At 43.8% G+C, this 18656-nt stretch overlaps 1 protein-coding gene across 1 annotated transcript in view; it reads left to right on the top strand.

The window, feature by feature from the left end:
- T265_00339 (hypothetical protein) overlaps nt 1-18656 on the top strand; it is a gene marked incomplete at both ends in the record, with an annotated part of 84117 nt that overhangs the window by 51519 nt on the left and 13942 nt on the right. The window contains 2 exons of the mRNA XM_009164084.1: nt 5010-5146; nt 8921-9123. Coding sequence (XP_009162348.1) covers nt 5010-5146; nt 8921-9123 — 340 coding nt within the window. The remainder of the gene's footprint in view (nt 1-5009; nt 5147-8920; nt 9124-18656) is intronic.

The raw sequence follows: 18656 nt of genomic DNA, 5'->3' as shown, positions 1-18656 counted from the left end.
GAGGCTAGCAACTGAATTAAATTTATCCGAATCGTCTCCTTGACTCTCATCCAACTGTTCAGTTGTCGAATGTCAATTCGCAGTTGGAAGAGAGCGCTACACTATACAGTATCGTAAGTTTATCCTATTACACGAAACACGCAGCTTCAATCAAACACAGGATATCTGTTAGAACAGTGGTACTACTTGAATGTCGAAAAAATGCTTCCACAGGTCCCGAACCTTCGCAAGTGCTCTCTCTCTCTCTTGGAGAAACTCTTTCGGATCCTTTATCTGCATTCCTGTCGGTGTAGTGTGTGCAGTCAATTGGGTTCTAAAGTAATGTTAGTCGAGCCTGTAGTCTATGGGCAGGTTCAACGCATGCACGATTCTGTGTCCTTTTCGGACTGGTTGGTTTGTAGTACGGGACGAAGTTCTCCTCAAAACCTGAACATTATCCGGTGCATTGAAAAAAGTTTTATTTGATGGATGGAAATCTTACCAACAGTGACAGTTTCTGAGGTGATCCAGTAGTTCTGGCTGGACGGTAATAAGCACAGTTCTTTCCCCACCAACTGGAGGATCCAAATGCGAAATGTTCTTTTCTGGGAATCACTAAGCCTAATTAGTTGCCTTAATTCCCAAGTGATTGTTCAACCATTCGCATTCACGTTCTTTTGAGTGTTTGAGCATATGCGCCGTTGTGGAGCTTAGTTGACTACCCTACCTTATCATGCCAGACATTAAACCCAGATTGTGACAAGGTTCCTGGATGTATATACATCACCGATCTTTGGTCGTATAGCGTGACCGCACTAGCTCGTTCAGAGAGAACATCTAAGTGGTACGATATAATATAGTATAGTTGTCTGCCTTGTCAACCCCCAAAGCCATATTCGTTTGTCCTTTGAGCTTGAATGTACAAATTAAATGTGTCGTCTTCAGCTCGGAGCTCTTTGAGTTATCGCCTCTCGCACTTTCCCTCTTTGTCACGTACTCCGATTCAGGGAATCTTTGTATTTCGATTCCCCTTGTTCCAACAAACAAGCAGTCGATTTTCCTTGTCCCTACGCAAGTGAGAGTGAGTGTTAATCTTCTGGACCGAATGCTGTAACTGCGTACAGATCACTACACATGATGGAGTGAGATGATTGCAAGTCCGTTGGCTCGGTTCATCTGAAGAGCGTCGATGCAGTCCGCAGTGTCGCTCCACTGCCAGACAATCCGGCTGTCATTTTTCACACTTTTGACGACTCAGCTTAACTTTACACCATATTGGCTAGTTTTCCTGAAATGATCTGACAAAACGTACCCGTTGGTTGTACGCTCGATTGAAGCTTACGTTAAATCTACTTGGGCCCGCATCAAAGATCTTAATTTGTATGTACATGCTGTCTGGCCTGGGGAGGTGGCATTATGTTTCCAGAGAGTCGGCCACGTTGGACACAGTATGATGGCAACTCAAAGTCTTACGATCAGGGAACTCCATATGCTTGTTGGTGTTTGACCGCGTGTCTTATTCGGTGAACGGTCCATTTGGCTAGTGGTTTTAAGATAACCGTCATTACCAAAAAATATGGGTCGGTATGCAATGAGGTAACTTGATGTCATCGGTAGCGTAGTTGTGTCAATACCTATCCCAATGTCTATCCCAATACCAATATCTATCCCATGTGCCACTACAGTCGATTGACAAGTGATGGATATTTACAGTAGTCCAGGTTTTAATGAACGGGTAGTTTTGCGTTCGGATTGCTCTGTATTTTGTCAATTCCATTAACCTCGGGAGCCGAATCGGAATGCAGCAGCGTATAGCGCTCGATCCACACTCAGGTGCACATAACGGCTTTCTCTGTTCATGTTAACTATGCGACCGCGTATGGCAGATCACATTTCGCGTGCCATTTTGGCCTGATTTACCATCACATGTAACCCATTAATGAAGTTGATATGCGAGACAGAACTTCAAATGCTGCTCACCACAGTCAAGATTTCTCATCGTTTGTTACCAGACAGCTGGTCGTTTTAAAGAACTACACCTACGTCGAAGGAGGTAAAGTATAAGTGTATCAAAATCGCTAGATGTGTTTTCGGTGGGAAATCTCGCCGTGAACTTTTCGAAACTGAAATCAAAATAGTTGGACTGTGTTTTTCCAGATCCTACCAGCTTTTCCCATGAAACACAGTTAAGATATTAAAAAAATACCTCAATCTACATATCACTTCTGAAGAAACTAGCTCTGAATAATCAACGACGGATTACTTTCTCTCTCTCTCTCTCTCTCTCTCTCTCTCTCTTCACACCACTCTGTGTATAAAAATCAATGAGGAAATTGTACGTGGTCTGGATAAGATGCTTATGATGATAAACATCAGACGATTTATGGCGAAGCAGTGCTCTGTCATAACCTGCGCCCGGAAGATTTCTGTGTGTTTCTTAACTAGGTTTACCTTTGTGCACAAGCCAGCGTATACAGAATAGATCACTGGATATGTCTGAATCAAAGGTTGGATTCCGGTTATCCATCATGGGCAGCGCATTGTCATTAATTACTCCGGCACAGTTATGTGTTTCCCGTCGACTGATGTATGCCCGAGTGGGTCTCGTCATTGCGTGTTTCTGACGCTTTTCCTTGGTGTACACTGTTCGGATTAGCAGTGCTAGCTACTTTTGAAAATGACCATTTACAGGGCGTAGGTCATTGTGAAACTTCACGCTCGGGTCTGCATTCAACGACTCTACGAAACCAAAGCGAACAGCTTGAGCACCGTTTGCTCGTTATTCATGGTTTGCGTGCCAACTTTATATGTAACAGCGATTCAGATTGGGTGTTAAACATTTGGTCCAACCTGTCGGTGACCTTTATCAAGGAAATGACTGAAAACGGCAATTTTAACATATGGCCCATTGTAGAAGTCACACGAGACCTTGCTAATCTCATTCAGTGAATATTACCTGTCAGTTTGTTAGAAAAGGTATGTTAAATATCCTGTGGAATGCAAATCTGTGACAGCAAACGTGCTGGGCACAGTAGCCATCCAGGGAAGCGGGAGGTCGTTTATTGTAGTCCATTTCTAGGGCTCTCACCCTAGGTGAATTGAGACTCGTGGCTTCGAGGAACTACAATAGTGCGAATACCTCTAGTTTCAATGAATCCACGCTTATCGCACAACTCAAACGGCTGTTTCCTCGCCTTGGTTGTGACTGTCTGTGGTCGTTGTATATTCCGTCATACACTCATCAGTTGTTTGTGCAAAACCGCCTGTGAATGACACCATTTTTCGTGGTCTGCACCATGAACAAAATAAACGCTTCATGTAGTTGCGGTGTTTGCTTGCTGCGTGTCTGCATCACTCTTGTTTGGAATATAGTAGAGAAGTGCCAGTCTTCAACTCGGATATTGATACCAGTGATGATCGGAAAAGTCATGAGAACGAAGAAGGTAGCGAACAAAGCTTGTTTTCTGTGATTGTTCCTCTTGGCTAATACATCACAAATTTATGTGGTAGCAGAAATCACGTGGAAAAGGTTAAGATCGGGGCTATATACACTTTAGAGAAATAGAAATCAAAGGAAGGGGGCTTGGATGAGGAATAGGTCAATGGGTCACGGAATCAGGTAAGTGACGTCAATGGCAGACAGACTTCTGGGACCGGACGTTTCGTAGGCCAGTTCAAGTTCAGAGGTTGCACAAGTTTCTTTGGGATGCAAAGTGGCGGATCCGGCAGTCGGATTCCAATCGCCTCTGCGATCGATAGTAGTCTGGATCGTACCAGTCGTAGTCGGTTCAGAGGTACTCGGTATATGATGGTGAAGGCTTACTCATTGTCTGTGGCATGACTGGTTTCGGCCAAATGTGATGCAATCGCGCTTGAGCCTGGTTTCTTCCCACTACCACTCAAAGATACGGGATTGTCTTCTCGGATTCCGTCCGACAAATGCCTTGTCGTACGACCAACATATGATGCTCGGCACGAGCATACAAATGGATTGGAAAAGTAACAACCTCACGGGGGCATCTGCGATATAGCTTTTTTAGTGAAGTATGGGAGTCGTTTGTTGGTTGGGTCCAGACCAGCTTTTAAGGATTCGGGTCCATAGTCAGTATAGAGAAGCATGTTTGATAGATAGTTTTCAGTGAAAAGTGTCTTCATACATCCAGTTTGCAAATACATTTGCTGTCTATACGGTAACCTCTAAAGAAAATATATGTGATTAACGTTACTATGGTTTGTTCCAATATCTGACTCGTTTTATCCTACCCTATAGCTTATCGAACGTATTTATTTGTATCAGTCACTCTACCGTCTGGTTGTAGTTCGGCTTCTTTGTCAGCTGACCTGAATGGTTGCCTCCACAAATGTTCCTCTAGGATGGATAGCTCCTTTCTGTGTTCATGTGCCTTCCTGTCCTCTCACACATTCGTACCCAACTAAAGCTGTGTACGATATGTAACTCCTCCTCTGTAGAAGGGTATTTAATGCTTCTTGTGGGTCGACCTCTCAGTACGGCTGCTTAGCTTATTGTGCAACAGCGGTTGCTCACTACCAACTGCTGAACCTTATCATGTAGTTGCATTCTCACCACCATCTACTTCTTGTGTACCATTGTCGTTTCGACTCCAATTCGTTGATTCCCACGGCTTCATCATGACGGTTTTTACCAGCTATCTTCCTCATATTCAGTACTTCAGATGAGCTGTATTTTATCTGAATCGTTTAATTTTTAGTATTCACTTTGAGTTGACCGGTGAATGATCCAAGCTTTACGAGTGCATTTCTTATTTAGCTTGACCAAATGTGGGGAGAGGATCACTACGGTGTACTTCAGTCGTCGGTCGTGTCTGTCAGCCAAACTCAGGAAATACGCTTTGTACTTTTGATCGTTTCCCGAACCGCTTGTTGCAACTTCTACCCAAATTCGTAGCGCACACATCGTTCGTATCTATATTTGAATGTCCGTCACCAGGTTTCTGTCTACAGAATGAATGGTTTGGTCTCTAGTTCATCCAGTGAATTTTCTCCTGTAGCGTCCTGGCCTTGTCGAATTTGTTGTTACACGCAATCAAATCAGGCGACGCTCGCCTCATGCAGATCACTACCACTGGCGAAGAAATTGATGACGGTTCGTCCAACAACGTGGCAGCGAGGACACGGAATAAACAAAGTATGTTCGCCCGGGATACAGCTTTTCTGACTGTCTTTCATTATATTTCCGTCTTGAATCCGCCTTGGCGAGCAAACTGTTGATAGGCTTTTTTTAAACTCGCATCTGTTAGCTGAGACGCCCACGTCAGTTTTCATTCATGTTAGTTGTTTGTGATCATGCCCTGTTGACAGACTGAACGAGACAATCGATTTAGCTCCGAGTGGGAGCAAAGAAGCTCGACAACCTAGAAATGTAGCTGTGCGCGCAAAGATTAATGTTGGCTAACTTTTATCGGAAGCGGCGGTGAGTGGCATGAAGAGCGAAGCTTAACGCAGCTTTTTCAACCACTCAGCAGCAGTCTTTTTTGGATATTGTGTTCTCGATTAGTCCTTTAAAATCAAATCTCTATTTTCTGGTGATCGCCTTGTGCTGTGTTTATTTGTCAATGTTCTGAACGCTTCTACTGTGTCCACGTCGTCGCCGTTCTTGTAAGCTTTATACTGGCCTTTCCTAGTTCTACTTCCTTCTTTTCTTCAATCGTGGTAAGAATCCCATGAAAGCTGAAGTCCCATGATATCAGTTGATTTATGTTTCTTCTCCAGATTTGTTCTGGTACTCCGAGACCGCTTTAATCTTTCTCATGAAAATGCAACTCTCGCCTAATGTACGCCGGTCTAACTGCATAGGATATTCCATTTTTACTGGTTTTAATATCTGAACTTAGTTATGCTTTGAAAATTAACGTTTCTTTGGTAAATGGATCTTACAGGGGCTTGCAGTCAAATATGGCAGCGTTGGTGGTAGTGGCAGTGTGGTGCTCACTAACCCACCTGTTGCACAAAGCACGTTTGAACTTCTGAACAAAGCCAGACTTGTACCATGTGCAAATTGCAGGATAATCGACCATGATTATGCTTAAGTTCCTTGATATAGAAAATGCATTTTTCTCCATTGATTTTTCGTTTCCGTTGGAATGGAGGGGTCGCTTCATTTCTGTCATCTTGTCGTAGAGCAGGTTATGGGACAAACGAGTGTCTATCACCTTGATGGATGTGTATCAACCAACTCCATGACCTAAGAGCAATCCATACCCTCTCTTGGTTGGTGATGTTAAGAACTTGATCCTGGGCAAACTAACTTTTATCTTGGCTGTTCACTTTCTGTCGCTCGATATAGTGTAGTGCAAACACCTCGTAGTATGCTGGTGTGGTTATCCAACGTATTTCAGCAGTTTTCCGTCTTCCCAATATTTGTAACATCGCAATCTATCTTACCAGTGGACCGTGATTTTTTAACGGTGAGTCGAATAGAGGGGAGTCCAAAAAAGTAGATTGAAATAGCCACAGAATTCGACCAAGAACCTTAAAAAACGGAAGAAAAGATTTCAGACAAATAACTACAACAAACATTGTTCGGGTGAATATCATTTGGAGCCTAGCTGTCCTACCGGAGTCTACCGAGCGCACAAAAGGTCAGTCGTTTTTGTCTGTGGTATTAGTGAATGCTCCTATAACGCTGTTAACCGCTAGGTTCTGCAAGAAAAGTCCCCTCACCAAGTGTTATCTTTTTAGTGGCAGGTGTTACGTTATGAAGATGGAACTGTCTTTAGAATCGAAATATGTTCAAAGCCCATGCCTACTCCCAGGACGACAATCTTCCGTGTGTTTCTCTATCGTTCCGGTCGGGGTCGATCGCGAAATAAAGGAACGTCTGTCGGTATAGCGTGCATATTTAGGGGCACTATATAGGTTCCTATAATTGTTTCTGTACCATTCATGTATGATTTAAGTCGTTTTGTCCTCTCAACCACTTTGACCAGCACCTCCTACGGTTTCTGATCGTGAAAAATACATGCTTCATCCTCTTATGCCAATTGTGTTATCATCTGTTAAGGCGGAAATTCAGACTAGCAGCTTCCCTTCCTAATCAATATTTGTGAACACAGTTTCGGTTTGCCGTTCTCATCGTAAAGACTATAATCAGCGCAAACACTGCAATTCAGTTATGCTGGTCTTTGGTTTATCAGACGTTACATCCACGTTTGTGTACTGTCTAAGAGACTTTCAAGGCCGGAGAATCGTTGCGGTCGTTCCAAATAGTGGATTGAGCGTTTGTGGATCACTGTAATCCAACATTGCACATAGTTCCATCGCGCACATTGAACCTAAAGCTCAATCTGATCATTATATAATTTCGAATCTATGTACTAGGAAAGCGCGGACTCAAGAGGACATAACGCTGCCATTTTTACACTCCCTCTTCGAGTCACACCACGAAAATACGTATGACAATTCCAAACTACAATCTTTGTTGAATGTTGAAGGGCATTCCAGTCATATCAAGCGACGAATGGATCCAAAATAAAGCGAAAGTGGACTAAGTTGCAGGATGTCCGACGCTTTTGTGTCGCCCAACCAGGAGTTGTTTCGTTGTGAGACTTAGATGTATGAATCGAATCATCCTTGCATGATCGAACTAGGACTATTGAAGACTGCATCTGCTTTTTGGCGACCACGTGTCTCTTGAGTATCCCACAAACGTCATAATACAGCAGTCAGAGACCATTATTTTAGACGAATCACGCCAAAGTATTTCCATGGCAAGTATAGAAATTGTTTTAGCTGTGCAGTTTCCGTCTTGATGTTGTCAGTGTTTGCGAAGGTTGGTTATCTGTCATCGGTCGTCTTGAGTAAACTCAAAGTTATGCACTCAAGTGATACGATGGCTCCACATTTCCGGGTAATGGGTCACTCCTGAAGAACCTCAGTTACAGTCAAGGAAAATATGGTCCCACCGTGTGCTAAGTCTTCATATTTATGGGTTAAAATTGGTCAATGCAGCTCACAGTGACCCAGTTACTGTGGATAGGCGTCATGAAAGGTAAAAGCACTGAATAGGGTTTTGCTCTCAATAAGATCACAAATACCCATTGACAGTGCGAAAACTGACACCACGGTCTTACGAGTGTGTAGCCCGATAGTTATAGCAGCGCCTAAGTTTGTTTATCGTGACCCAAGCACTCTATATTTCTTTCCTGCACGTGACTGGCTTTCGATCGTCAGGAAGCATCATCGCAACCGATGCGTTAATCAAGCAGGCTTCTATCATAAGGAGCGGATTGCCTGAGCATAAATCACGTAAATCCACTTCTACATCGCGTACTGTATTGATTCAACACGTTTGGTTGCTTTTCAGCGTTAGTTAGTCTGCAGTGTTTTTTGAATTCCGGGAGGTGCAGTCGTCCACAGTGCGAAATGTGAATGACCATGCAAAAAATCGGGATATTTCAGGCTGTTTGCCGAATCTGGTGATTGTATCATGTTTGCCTGCTTACATGAGTCTATCAGTTAGAAGTCGATGACGCTACATGACACTCTGTCCCTCCCGAGGTACGCTTGTCGCTTTGTCTTCGCTAGCCTATTTGTTGCTTTGTTTTCTCCTGTGCGTTGTCTATCTTTGTTTGTTGCAGCTCAAGTTTGATCGCAATAGGTCGTTTTACCGTCTTTAGTCGTTGGATTGTCTGATTTACTATTTACCGGATTGAATGTTTGTTTCGGGGCTCATGGTTTCTTAGTCGTACAAATGGAGTTCAACTTGAATATTTAAGGCACTTTCGTTTGCGCTCGCCTTTCCTGAAGATTCTTGTTTGCTGGAGGTTAGTACTGATGCTGCTAATGAAACGTTTCTGCATGTAAACTTCTAAAATTTGTTTTTGTCGTTCTTCCAGAAGTGTAAATCAGTTTTTTTCCACTCGTAGCTACTGTGTGGTCCTGCCTTGTTTCCGTATGTCAGGTTCAAAACCCAAGGTCTACCTTCAGATCCCTCTGCTCGTAAAGATGTACAAATTATTAATTCATGAACTTGCAAAGGTCTTGGAACAAGAGGAGGATGGCAATGAAGAGGAAGAGGAAGAAGAAGAAGACACAGATGCCGAATGTGGAGATGATGAAAATGGTTCTCATATGACAGAACGACTGGATGTGGACGAGTCGACGGTGAGTGCGCTGGATAGAAAAATTCACAACTCGCAACTATCGCCCGCTTTAAATTCTTGTACCACGAGCACAAAGTCCGTTGTTTCTTCTTCTTGGCAAAATTTATTTAGATTTGGTTAGTTTTGGAAGCTACAAACGGTACACTACTTAACGTTTCTAAAAGCTCTGTGTGCGATAACCAAGGCTCTCAGTAGGCCTTACTCTTGTGACTGCTTCGGGTCAATTTAGACCCGAGAGGAAATCTGGAACCATTCGCTTCGCTGATTGTGTTCTGTCATTGCAGTAGTTTACCCTTTCTTCACATAATTCCCAAGCTTCGTCGAAGTGGTTGTCCAGTTGTTACATCAATAATTTATGCCTTAATTCCCAAATACTTCCGCTTTCCTGTGGAACAAAATCGAAGTTAGCATTTGACCCCGGCTGATAGAATGCACTCGAATACAATGCCTAAAGTTGATACCAAATGGATGTGCAATGAACCCTTGACAGGTCTTTTGCAAAATACCGGGAAATGCGATTTTAAGTGAAGAATATTGAAGAATATTGTTGATTTCACGTGAAGGCTGTCCATCTACGGGGCTCAAGGTAACTGGTAATCTGGATTCTGATATTGGGTCTGCGTTTGATCGAGTGAAAGTCATGGAATTTGGAGTTACAACTGTGTGAGATGAATTCGCAGGAAATAAGTTGTGATACTGGATCTTTCTTATGGATGATATGTACAAGGGTAGCACTATGTGCCGTACCCAATGTGATGTGTGTCGTACCTGCAACGTGCTATACAGGTTTCATCGTTTAGATGCGTACTCCTGGCACCCGCGCTTGCTACGTTCTGATTTCTCAGGTGATACTTTTTTACTTTGATATTCGATTTTCCTATGATGGTTCTTGTGTTGTAGACAGGTTGCCATATTCGTGTACTGCGCGTCAGAAGTGCAGGTATAATAACTTCAGAATGATTCGAATAATTCGGTTCATGCACGACGGCGTTGGTTATTTTAACTTTGCGTTATGTACAGTGGAACTGTCCGTAGTGGTTGTAATCCCAACCAACCATGTACTCGACTTTACTTTTGTCAAAGCGACTTGTCTGGTAGGCAAACGTGAAAATGAGTTCACTCCAATCGATTGTTAAGTTAGCTACATGTGGGTGGTCTGTAATTCGGTTGACCGAAACTCCCATGATACACTACCCCATCCATGTGTTGTTGCCTTCTCGTTCTTATTGCCGTCGGTGCGCGGTATGCTACTCGAAAATTTATTAGCTCTTGTCTCCTTATTCCTATCCAAGTGGTAACATGTGTTATGCACAAAATGGTGTCACATGTTCTTTGACAGCGCGTATCTCTATTGCGTTTCCTTGTTCTCACTGATTTTCCAAGTGATCACTTCTCAGACGAAGGCTCACGTGACCAAGAGACTTGAGATTTTGTTAAGCAGGTATATCGAGTTTTTCGACTTTCTAGCGTGTGTTGGTTCAAACAGCTTTTTTACCTGCTGTGAGTAGCTCGATTTACAAAGCCAGTTTTGAGCAGATGGAGTCTTGCTTGTTAAAATTTTTGCATGTGCTAAGTAACTGATCATGACACCTCGTTCCAACTCACGGGGCAAATCTTCCTGCACAGTGAGGATTCAGGGAAACATTCGAATCCCGATGCTGGGATCCAATTCGGAGTTCAGTGTTGCATTAGCCTCTGTTGAAACCACTTGTTCCTGTCTAATTGGTGACGTCATTTATGCAAACTTAGAAATAGATGTTAGTCACTATATGATGTGCTAAGATAGCATTCCACCTGGTGGTATATTTTTCATTGGAAAACCATTACTCTCAAGAGAATTCTAGCCGAAACTTGCGTAGTTCGTTCTTGAACTGAAGATTTTAAAGCATTGTCCCTAAAGTAAGCTTCGGCTGCATTATCATTAGTTGGTTTTGTGCGAAAGCACCTTCTGTCGGCTAAACTTGACCCAATCCAAGACTTACGTTTGATGGTGTTCCTTTATGAAATGCAAGCACGATATTATGTTTGAATGTTTCCATCGTTTGAGTGATCAATACGCCTTTGTCCTTCTAAACTTATTGCCCAGCTAGTTGTCCATTTTAATACATTACGTTTAATCTGCGTACGGTCAAAATAGGTTGTTAGTTGCATTTGTCTATATCAAAGTCCTTCAACATCAGGACAGTGGGGAAGCCCATCCCCTTTTCTAAACTACATGTCCTTGATTCGCTACTTGACCACTTCAGGGACCAAGAGCCAAGGCAAGTGGCGCTTGAAAGGACATATTTTCTATTCGGAGAATTGATACCAGCCACTCCATATGTAGCTATTTTGGCGGTAACCGAGCTCATCTTGGCATAGTACTGATAAGAATACTTTTCGGGGCGTTGTAAATACTCATTCACTTACGTATCGTTGAGGGGAGTTTCCATCGTGGCTGTCGTATGTCTTCCTGTCATGCAAACAGTTTTAGGTAGTCTATCTGTCCCTTCAAGCTAACAGTGTTAAATGCCTACAATCCGAGCAGAAGCGACTGGGCCATACGAATCTCCGATTCCTGGAAAGCCTTGTTGGGGCTCGATTCTAGTGCACTATATTGTGTGCTTTTGTGAATGAATTGAATTTGAGGAAAATATCATTCATTTGGAATGACTTCGATGTAGCCAGCAGTCCACAAGATCTTAGGACTTATTTACGTCAATGAAATCTTATGTGCTCAAACACCGCTTCAACAGAGAATGCCCACACATTCTCTCTAGACAAAAGAATGCTGTTTCATCAAAAATGCGGTATCAAAATCTCTGACGTTTTACAATAGATTTGTCCGAAAATGGTGCTGAACATTCCATTTTTATATGGTGGATAACTTCTCCCGGATCAAATTCTAATCTCCCTTTGTAATAATCTTCCACCAGGATGGCACCTAGCCTCTCCAAGTTGCAACACAGAATTTGCTGGTTTCAACTCACAGCATCCTTACTAAAGGCATATAAGTCAATCGGATCTGTCGATTATCCATGGGTCAATCGATCCACGTACGCTTGCTACTTTCATCCATACATGTTGAAATCTTTGGTTTTATCCTAGTTCCAGTAGTGCGTGATCCGGATAAAACTTTCACTAGTTCATTCGATAACAACGGATAAGGGATGTACAAAAAGCCACAGTATCATCTCATTGGTTCAATATTCATCATCATCATTGTCAGTTGTAATAACCGCGTACTTGTCGTACAGTGGTTGTAGCTACCACAGTTTCGTTCACCGATGATTCGAGTAGGTGGGGTAGGTAGCTGCGCACTTGAGGCGGGAGCTGAAAAATTGGCGCGTAAACACAGCACTGTCAGTGAACTGTTAAGTGGGTTGGGTTGAAAAAGGAGCTATGCATTGAAGGCAATAGCTTGGATGCACGAGCGCCATTGAGGGCGCGACTGAGCCATGTCTGACAATCTCTCTAGCCATTGATGTGGCCCGCCTCGGGGTCCCCATCCAGAAAGACGACAATAATCAGCGCATCTGAGTTTGGTGGTAATGGCCTTCACACTTCGCTTCCAAGTCATTGTTTGACCGCCTCTGGCTCTCTTCGACCCTTCACGTGGTTGTACGAAAACAGACCTTCAAGGAAGTTGGTCGACTGGCATACGCAGCACGTGGCCAAGCCAGCGCAACCTATGCAGTGTGATCAGTTCATCTATCGAGGGTGAGTTATTTCTCCCGAATACCATTCGAGCTACTTCAGAATTGCTGATCCGGTGTTCCCATCAGTTTCGGGCAATGCTCCGAAGACATCGATGGTCAAACTCTCAAAGTCTTTTGACGTCCTCGGCGCGCAGTGGCCAGGTTTCTGATCCATATAGTAATATGGAGTGCACCGCAGCATTGTAAACTCGACCCTTGACAGAGAAGCTGATGTCTCGCCTACGCCACAGGTGACGTAGGTTCGCGAAAGCTGCTCTGACCTTCCCAATCTGGATGGAAATATCACCTTTTGCGAGACCACCGGGACTGATACAGCTGCCCAGATAAACAAATTTATCTACTACCACCTCAATCGATTCATCCGCAAGCATGAGGCTAGGGTTCGGGCCCACAGACACTGTCATGATGCTTGGCGGTCCACAGAGTCAAAAGCAGCCTTCAGATCAAGAAACATAATCATTGTTGGCTGCTGGAAGCAGTGTCGCTGTTCCAGAATCTGTCGGAGGATGAAGGTATGATCGCTGCAACCTCTTGCAGGACGGAACCCGGCTTAGTTTTCGCTGACCTGTGTCTCCCTGTGTTCAGTCAACCTTCGATAAATAAGGTGGTAGAGCACCTTCGATGCCACAGCTAACAGGCTGATGCGAAGGTGGTTTTGACACAGCGACCACGAAGACAGGGGTAACTGTGGACATGCTCCATTCTGCAGCCACCTTCTCTTCGTTTCATATGGTACTAATAGGCTTTGTCAGACGGGTCACCAGAGATTTTCCGCCTTCTTTGAAGAGGGATGGATACAGACCGTCCGATCCTGGTACCTTCTCACGTTTTAGCACGGATATTTCGTACCTTATTTCTTCCGAATGGCGATCAAGTTTAACATTCCATTCGCTCATATGCATTATCTCCTCAGGCTGTGTTGCAGGAAGCCAGCTGAACTGCTCTTCGAATTGTTCGGCCCATCTCTCCAGTCGACGTTTTTGCGAGTGAATTAACGAGCCGTCTTTTTCACTTGTTGTTTTACTGACCGTTTTTTCCTAGGGCCAGTCGATCGCATCAGTTGATAAAGGGCACGGCTGTTTCCTGTAGCAAAAGCCTCCATCTCCCGAGCTTTCGATGTCTACCAGAGCTGTCGACTTTCCTCAGACTCTTCACTATTTGGCGTTTGAGGGATTTGCGTGAGCAGTCGAACTGGTATGGTTTTCCTGGTATCAATCATGTATAGTGATCTCGATGACATCTAGTGGTCTTTTGGTCGAAATGGGGAAATCGGACAGACAGCACTGAACGCCGCTAATATAGCTCCTTTCACATTTTGCCACGCTTCATCCACATGATCACTACCATCACAGTATTAGTTTACTCTAGAGAGTTGTTGAGCTAGCTGAGATCGATACTGTTGAGCTATGGTAGTTCTTCGAAGATAGTGGATTGGCATGCTTCTTGCTGTCTTACGGGGGCCTAAAGTGAAGCGAACGGTCAGGTGTGCTCGGAATTAAATGGTGTGCCCCAGAAGGAACGGTAGTCTTATATTATGGCTCTCATTCAGTGGATGATGGTCACATGGTTCAACTGTGTCCAGGGTTGATTTGCAGTTGTTTGTCGCCAGGTCACGCGGTGCGAACGCTTATGTTGAAAGTTCGTACTTGCCAGAAACAGTTCGTGATCAGCACACAACTGAAGGATTCGATATCTGTTGTCTGTGTGGCGAGCATCGACTCCGAATCGACCGCCCAAATCTGATTCCGAGGAGCTCAGACGACCTACTTGATCATTCAAATTGCCTGCACAGATCACACTGTCAGTGCATCTCGCTTAACGAATGAACCCGGATAGCTCTCGATGGAAAGTATCTTTCTTTGCCTCAGAACTGCAGTCCGTTGGAGCATAAGCCGACACTACAAGCAGGCACCTCTTTTTAAGCCGGGAGGCATTGAGCTTGGTTGAACTAGATAACCGGACGGCGCAAAGACGACTGTTCACTGGGATCCAATCCAGGAAAGCGCGTTCAGCTCTTGGGCTACGTGCGACTCTCATGCCGTATATTCCATAAGTCAATGCTTCTGAGTCACCGAACACACGGAGGGAGAAATGTGAAAGAACTGCGTTCGTTCTTGGCGTTTAGAGATGTATAACCACGCTTGGGTCTTGTATCCATGTTTCGGAGGCACAGCATACATCAATTTTAAGGGAATATAAGGTTTCAACAATTATTGCCTATTTGCCAGTTTGACATAGAGTACGGACGTTAAAAGCTCCCATATGGAAAGGATTTCGTGGATTTAGAAGGGCGTTATTTTGTTTATTGTTAATAGGCAGCGGGTAGCATAAATCCCTTCGGTCAAATAGCTGACAGTCAAGTGACCCAGTGACGTTTGTGTGTGTGGTGGGAGTGGTTTGGGGAGGGACATTGGTGGACACTGAACTGCGCGGACAAATGATACTTCCCAGTTGCCCAGGCCGAGGAAGGGGGTTTGGTTGAGGTACCCCACCTTGAGCCTTCAACTCAAAAGTCTGACCCAAAGGACAGTGGGAAGATGTAGGATTTTGTTCGGGAACCCTGCCTGGAGCCGATGACTCAACAGTCTGACCGGCTCGGCTGCAAGGGGTTGGTCTAGCCCGAGAGTGTAGGGGATAAGGCATCACTGTCTCGTTCCTAATGCGGCTACTGCTTCGGGGGTTTTCAAAACGTTTGCTCGTAGTGGAGTACCCGAACCGAATGCTTCCTGTACAGCGGTAATGGTACGGGTAATGAAATCCCATATATGTCCGCTTGTTTCTTAAGAGTTTTCGCGAACTGTTCATGGAACTTTTCCAGATATACAATGCTCACATCCCTACACTTAACTAAACTTGAATGATGAATACTTAGTAGGATTAGCATTGAGAGCCTAGGTACCATTGAATTATTGTACGCTGCTTCATCCTGCCCTTCAGCAGTGTTATCCTCACCTGTCCGATCGAATAGTGTTGTATGCTTATGTAAGTCTAATTTGTTGGCTAAGCCATATCAAACCTGGCCAGAAAATAGTTCACTAGTGTGTAGGATTAGCGTATCAGATGTGCCTATGACTTACGCTCCTGGTCAATCGCCTGGCGAATTCTTATTGTGGTGTCTTCTCTTTGTGAGTAAATTGTCCATTTGGATAGCCAGATAGTTCTCCCCCCACAGTTCTGAAATGTGTTAACATACATGTGGTTATTGTTCCGCGAAACGGACCTATCGAGTTTCCTACGCCGAAGGTTTGTCGCATCGATGGGTTCGGTCGTGATTAGGCGCTAGAGTAACGCTTGGCTTTTCAATATGCCTTGATCTCACAGGATCTATAGTTGCGTACGTGGCTCATCTACTACTCCACACCAGTCGTTACCTGCGTTTTTCGCATCATGCACTCCGTTTTCGTATATCACAATCGACCATCCCTCCTTCCTGCGTCAAAAAATTATTTAAGCCCATCCGAAAATGTTACTGTTGAGTAAAAAGTGGTAAGCGATATTGATTACGAATATTTCGTTAGAAGGAACTGAAACCTGTGTTGAAGATGTCAGCTAATGGATAGTCTGTGAGGCGTCCCATTTTGTCGACCGCTTCGAAGACAACATCTCTTGGTCCAAAGACCGCCTACTTACTTAGTTTCGGACGCTATGGGATATTGATTTTATTGATCTACGTCAAGTCAATACATAAATACTTGAAAAATCGAGTTGTCATTTTCCCCTTTTAACAAAAATTCATGAATTGACTTGTGTTGCTCGAAATCTTTCTTTGCACAGCCATCCTAACAAAGGTGCAGGTTGTATGCTCGTTCAATTCTCCCTAGAAGTCGTCATAGAAAGCTAAAATCGTGACGTTGTTCCTAACTTTAACGGTGCTCAATCTGTTCAGTAACCATGGACAAAAAACGCTCTGATTGCAAGAAGGATGGTCCCATTTTTAGAATCTACAGCTTCTTAGCAGTTATTTCAAATGTGTAACAAGAAAAATTGTCACATGAAGGGTCCATAACAGGCATATTTTACATACCCAGACCGGTTGTAAAAGGCCGTATCACCAGACCACATCGAATAGAAACCAAGTTCGTTGATCTCCTAGGTTATTGATTTCGGTGGCCACGTCAATAGTTCCACCGTGAACGGAATTCATTTGACAGTGAAACATTGTCGGCTTTCTTCATATGTCCATTTTCCAGCACCATCTTTATCCTCATTTGAATGCATAGTTTAGTCGAATTTTATCCACTTCCATGTTTTTTGTTTTGCCATTCCCATGGCTACTGTTGGAAAAGTTTCACTAGCCCTTTGTTTCGGTTCTTAAAATTATCCTGTTAAGTCAGTTTTTATGAGTAAATGTATTCCTGGTGGTGTTTTGGCCATTCCTCGGTTTTTGGGGGTTGATTGCAAGTCCATTTCGAAGGTACTTTTCATAATAGCCTCCTTTTTACGTTTATTACACTACCATTTTGGTCTTCCAGAATGCAGAGTTACCGAAAACGTCGCTTGACGAATGAAAGTAATCGAAATAAAATGGAAATGCTATCACAAATAGGACCACTACTGATCACGTGTTTAAGCGACAAGGTTCTGAAGTAGTATCACTCTGTTTCAGAATCACCTCAGGTAGACGCTCACTAGGCGCAGCAATCGTCTGCTGGATCTGTACAAGTTGTGGTGCGGTGTTGTCCCATGTCGACTTCAAATTAACCGTTCAAGGTTTTAAGTCGATGACGATGCCCAAACCAATTTGTGGCCTCCGTCTGTTATCAGCTCGGGTGTGATAAAATCATCACTATGAACTTCTACCCGCAGTGGTCATTAAGTAAGATCTTGATCGACGGGTGAACACCTCTAACAAGTGCCGAACAACATCTGACTGTTCTCCATAGTGATCCCATAAAAGCGAGGCAGTTGGGTGGAGGCGACCCGGTGAAACGTTAGTAGAGTAGCCAAAACGGACGTAACTGCACCGAACCTAGCAAGAATTGTAGTTGACAACTCAACTAGCGTCGGGCGTCCAAACTGACATCGCGGTAATATCAAGTAATTGTGCAGGACGGACCCGATGAGAAACCCTGCGGGCAACATATAGTTTCAGTCTGGGCCTGAATAGATTACGATTTTTCACCTGCTGGATGTTCTCTCATCAGCTCCCCTTTCATCAATCGGCTGTTCCTTATGGTATCGGTCGGCCCGTTGTGCGCAGGATTAATGGGGGGGGGTAGTAAATTTTTAAGGGTCTTAATGCGTTCTAGACCCGTTTGAGCGTTTGGGCTTCAAAGTGTGTACGGCGCTCATACCTTGTTTTTTAGAAGGTTGACTGATTAATACCTACTTGTTTAGTGATTGAAATCCATCCCGTGGTGGTATGAACTATGAAAGTTATTCGCCTAACAACTATTAAACGCTAAAACAGTAAAATACGTTGTACTATGGAAGCCTGACTAGGGTCTTTTAGACCTTGAAAATACCACGATGTTCCTATGTAAGCTAGAACGCTCACTTTACGTACAACCATGCATTTAATGGGATGTCAGCGAATGTGTGAGTTAACCTCTGCTCAACAATAACGAATGATATTATATTCTTAAAAAAACACTACTCATCAGGTAACTGAAAACTTCAACAGCCCACGGCTGGTTTCGCTTTTCTGAAGTCAACCGGAATTGTGTGCAAATGAGTGTTCTTCGCGAATTTCTTACAATTTTGTTACGAGTAAGATATAAGATTGGGAGAAGCTCGAGGACTACCCTATCTGATGAACCTCAAGATGGTTGAAATTGTTGATGGGCTGCCGAAGAGCCTTTAGCAATTTTATGAGCGGTGTTCCTTCGAGAAAATA

The sequence above is a fragment of the Opisthorchis viverrini genome, assembly GCF_000715545.1.
Source record: "Opisthorchis viverrini unplaced genomic scaffold opera_v5_3, whole genome shotgun sequence".
NCBI classification, from domain to species: Eukaryota; Metazoa; Platyhelminthes; class Trematoda; order Opisthorchiida; family Opisthorchiidae; genus Opisthorchis; species Opisthorchis viverrini.
The sequence above is the reverse complement of the archived record's forward strand: the minus strand, read 5'-3'. Positions and strand labels throughout refer to the sequence as shown.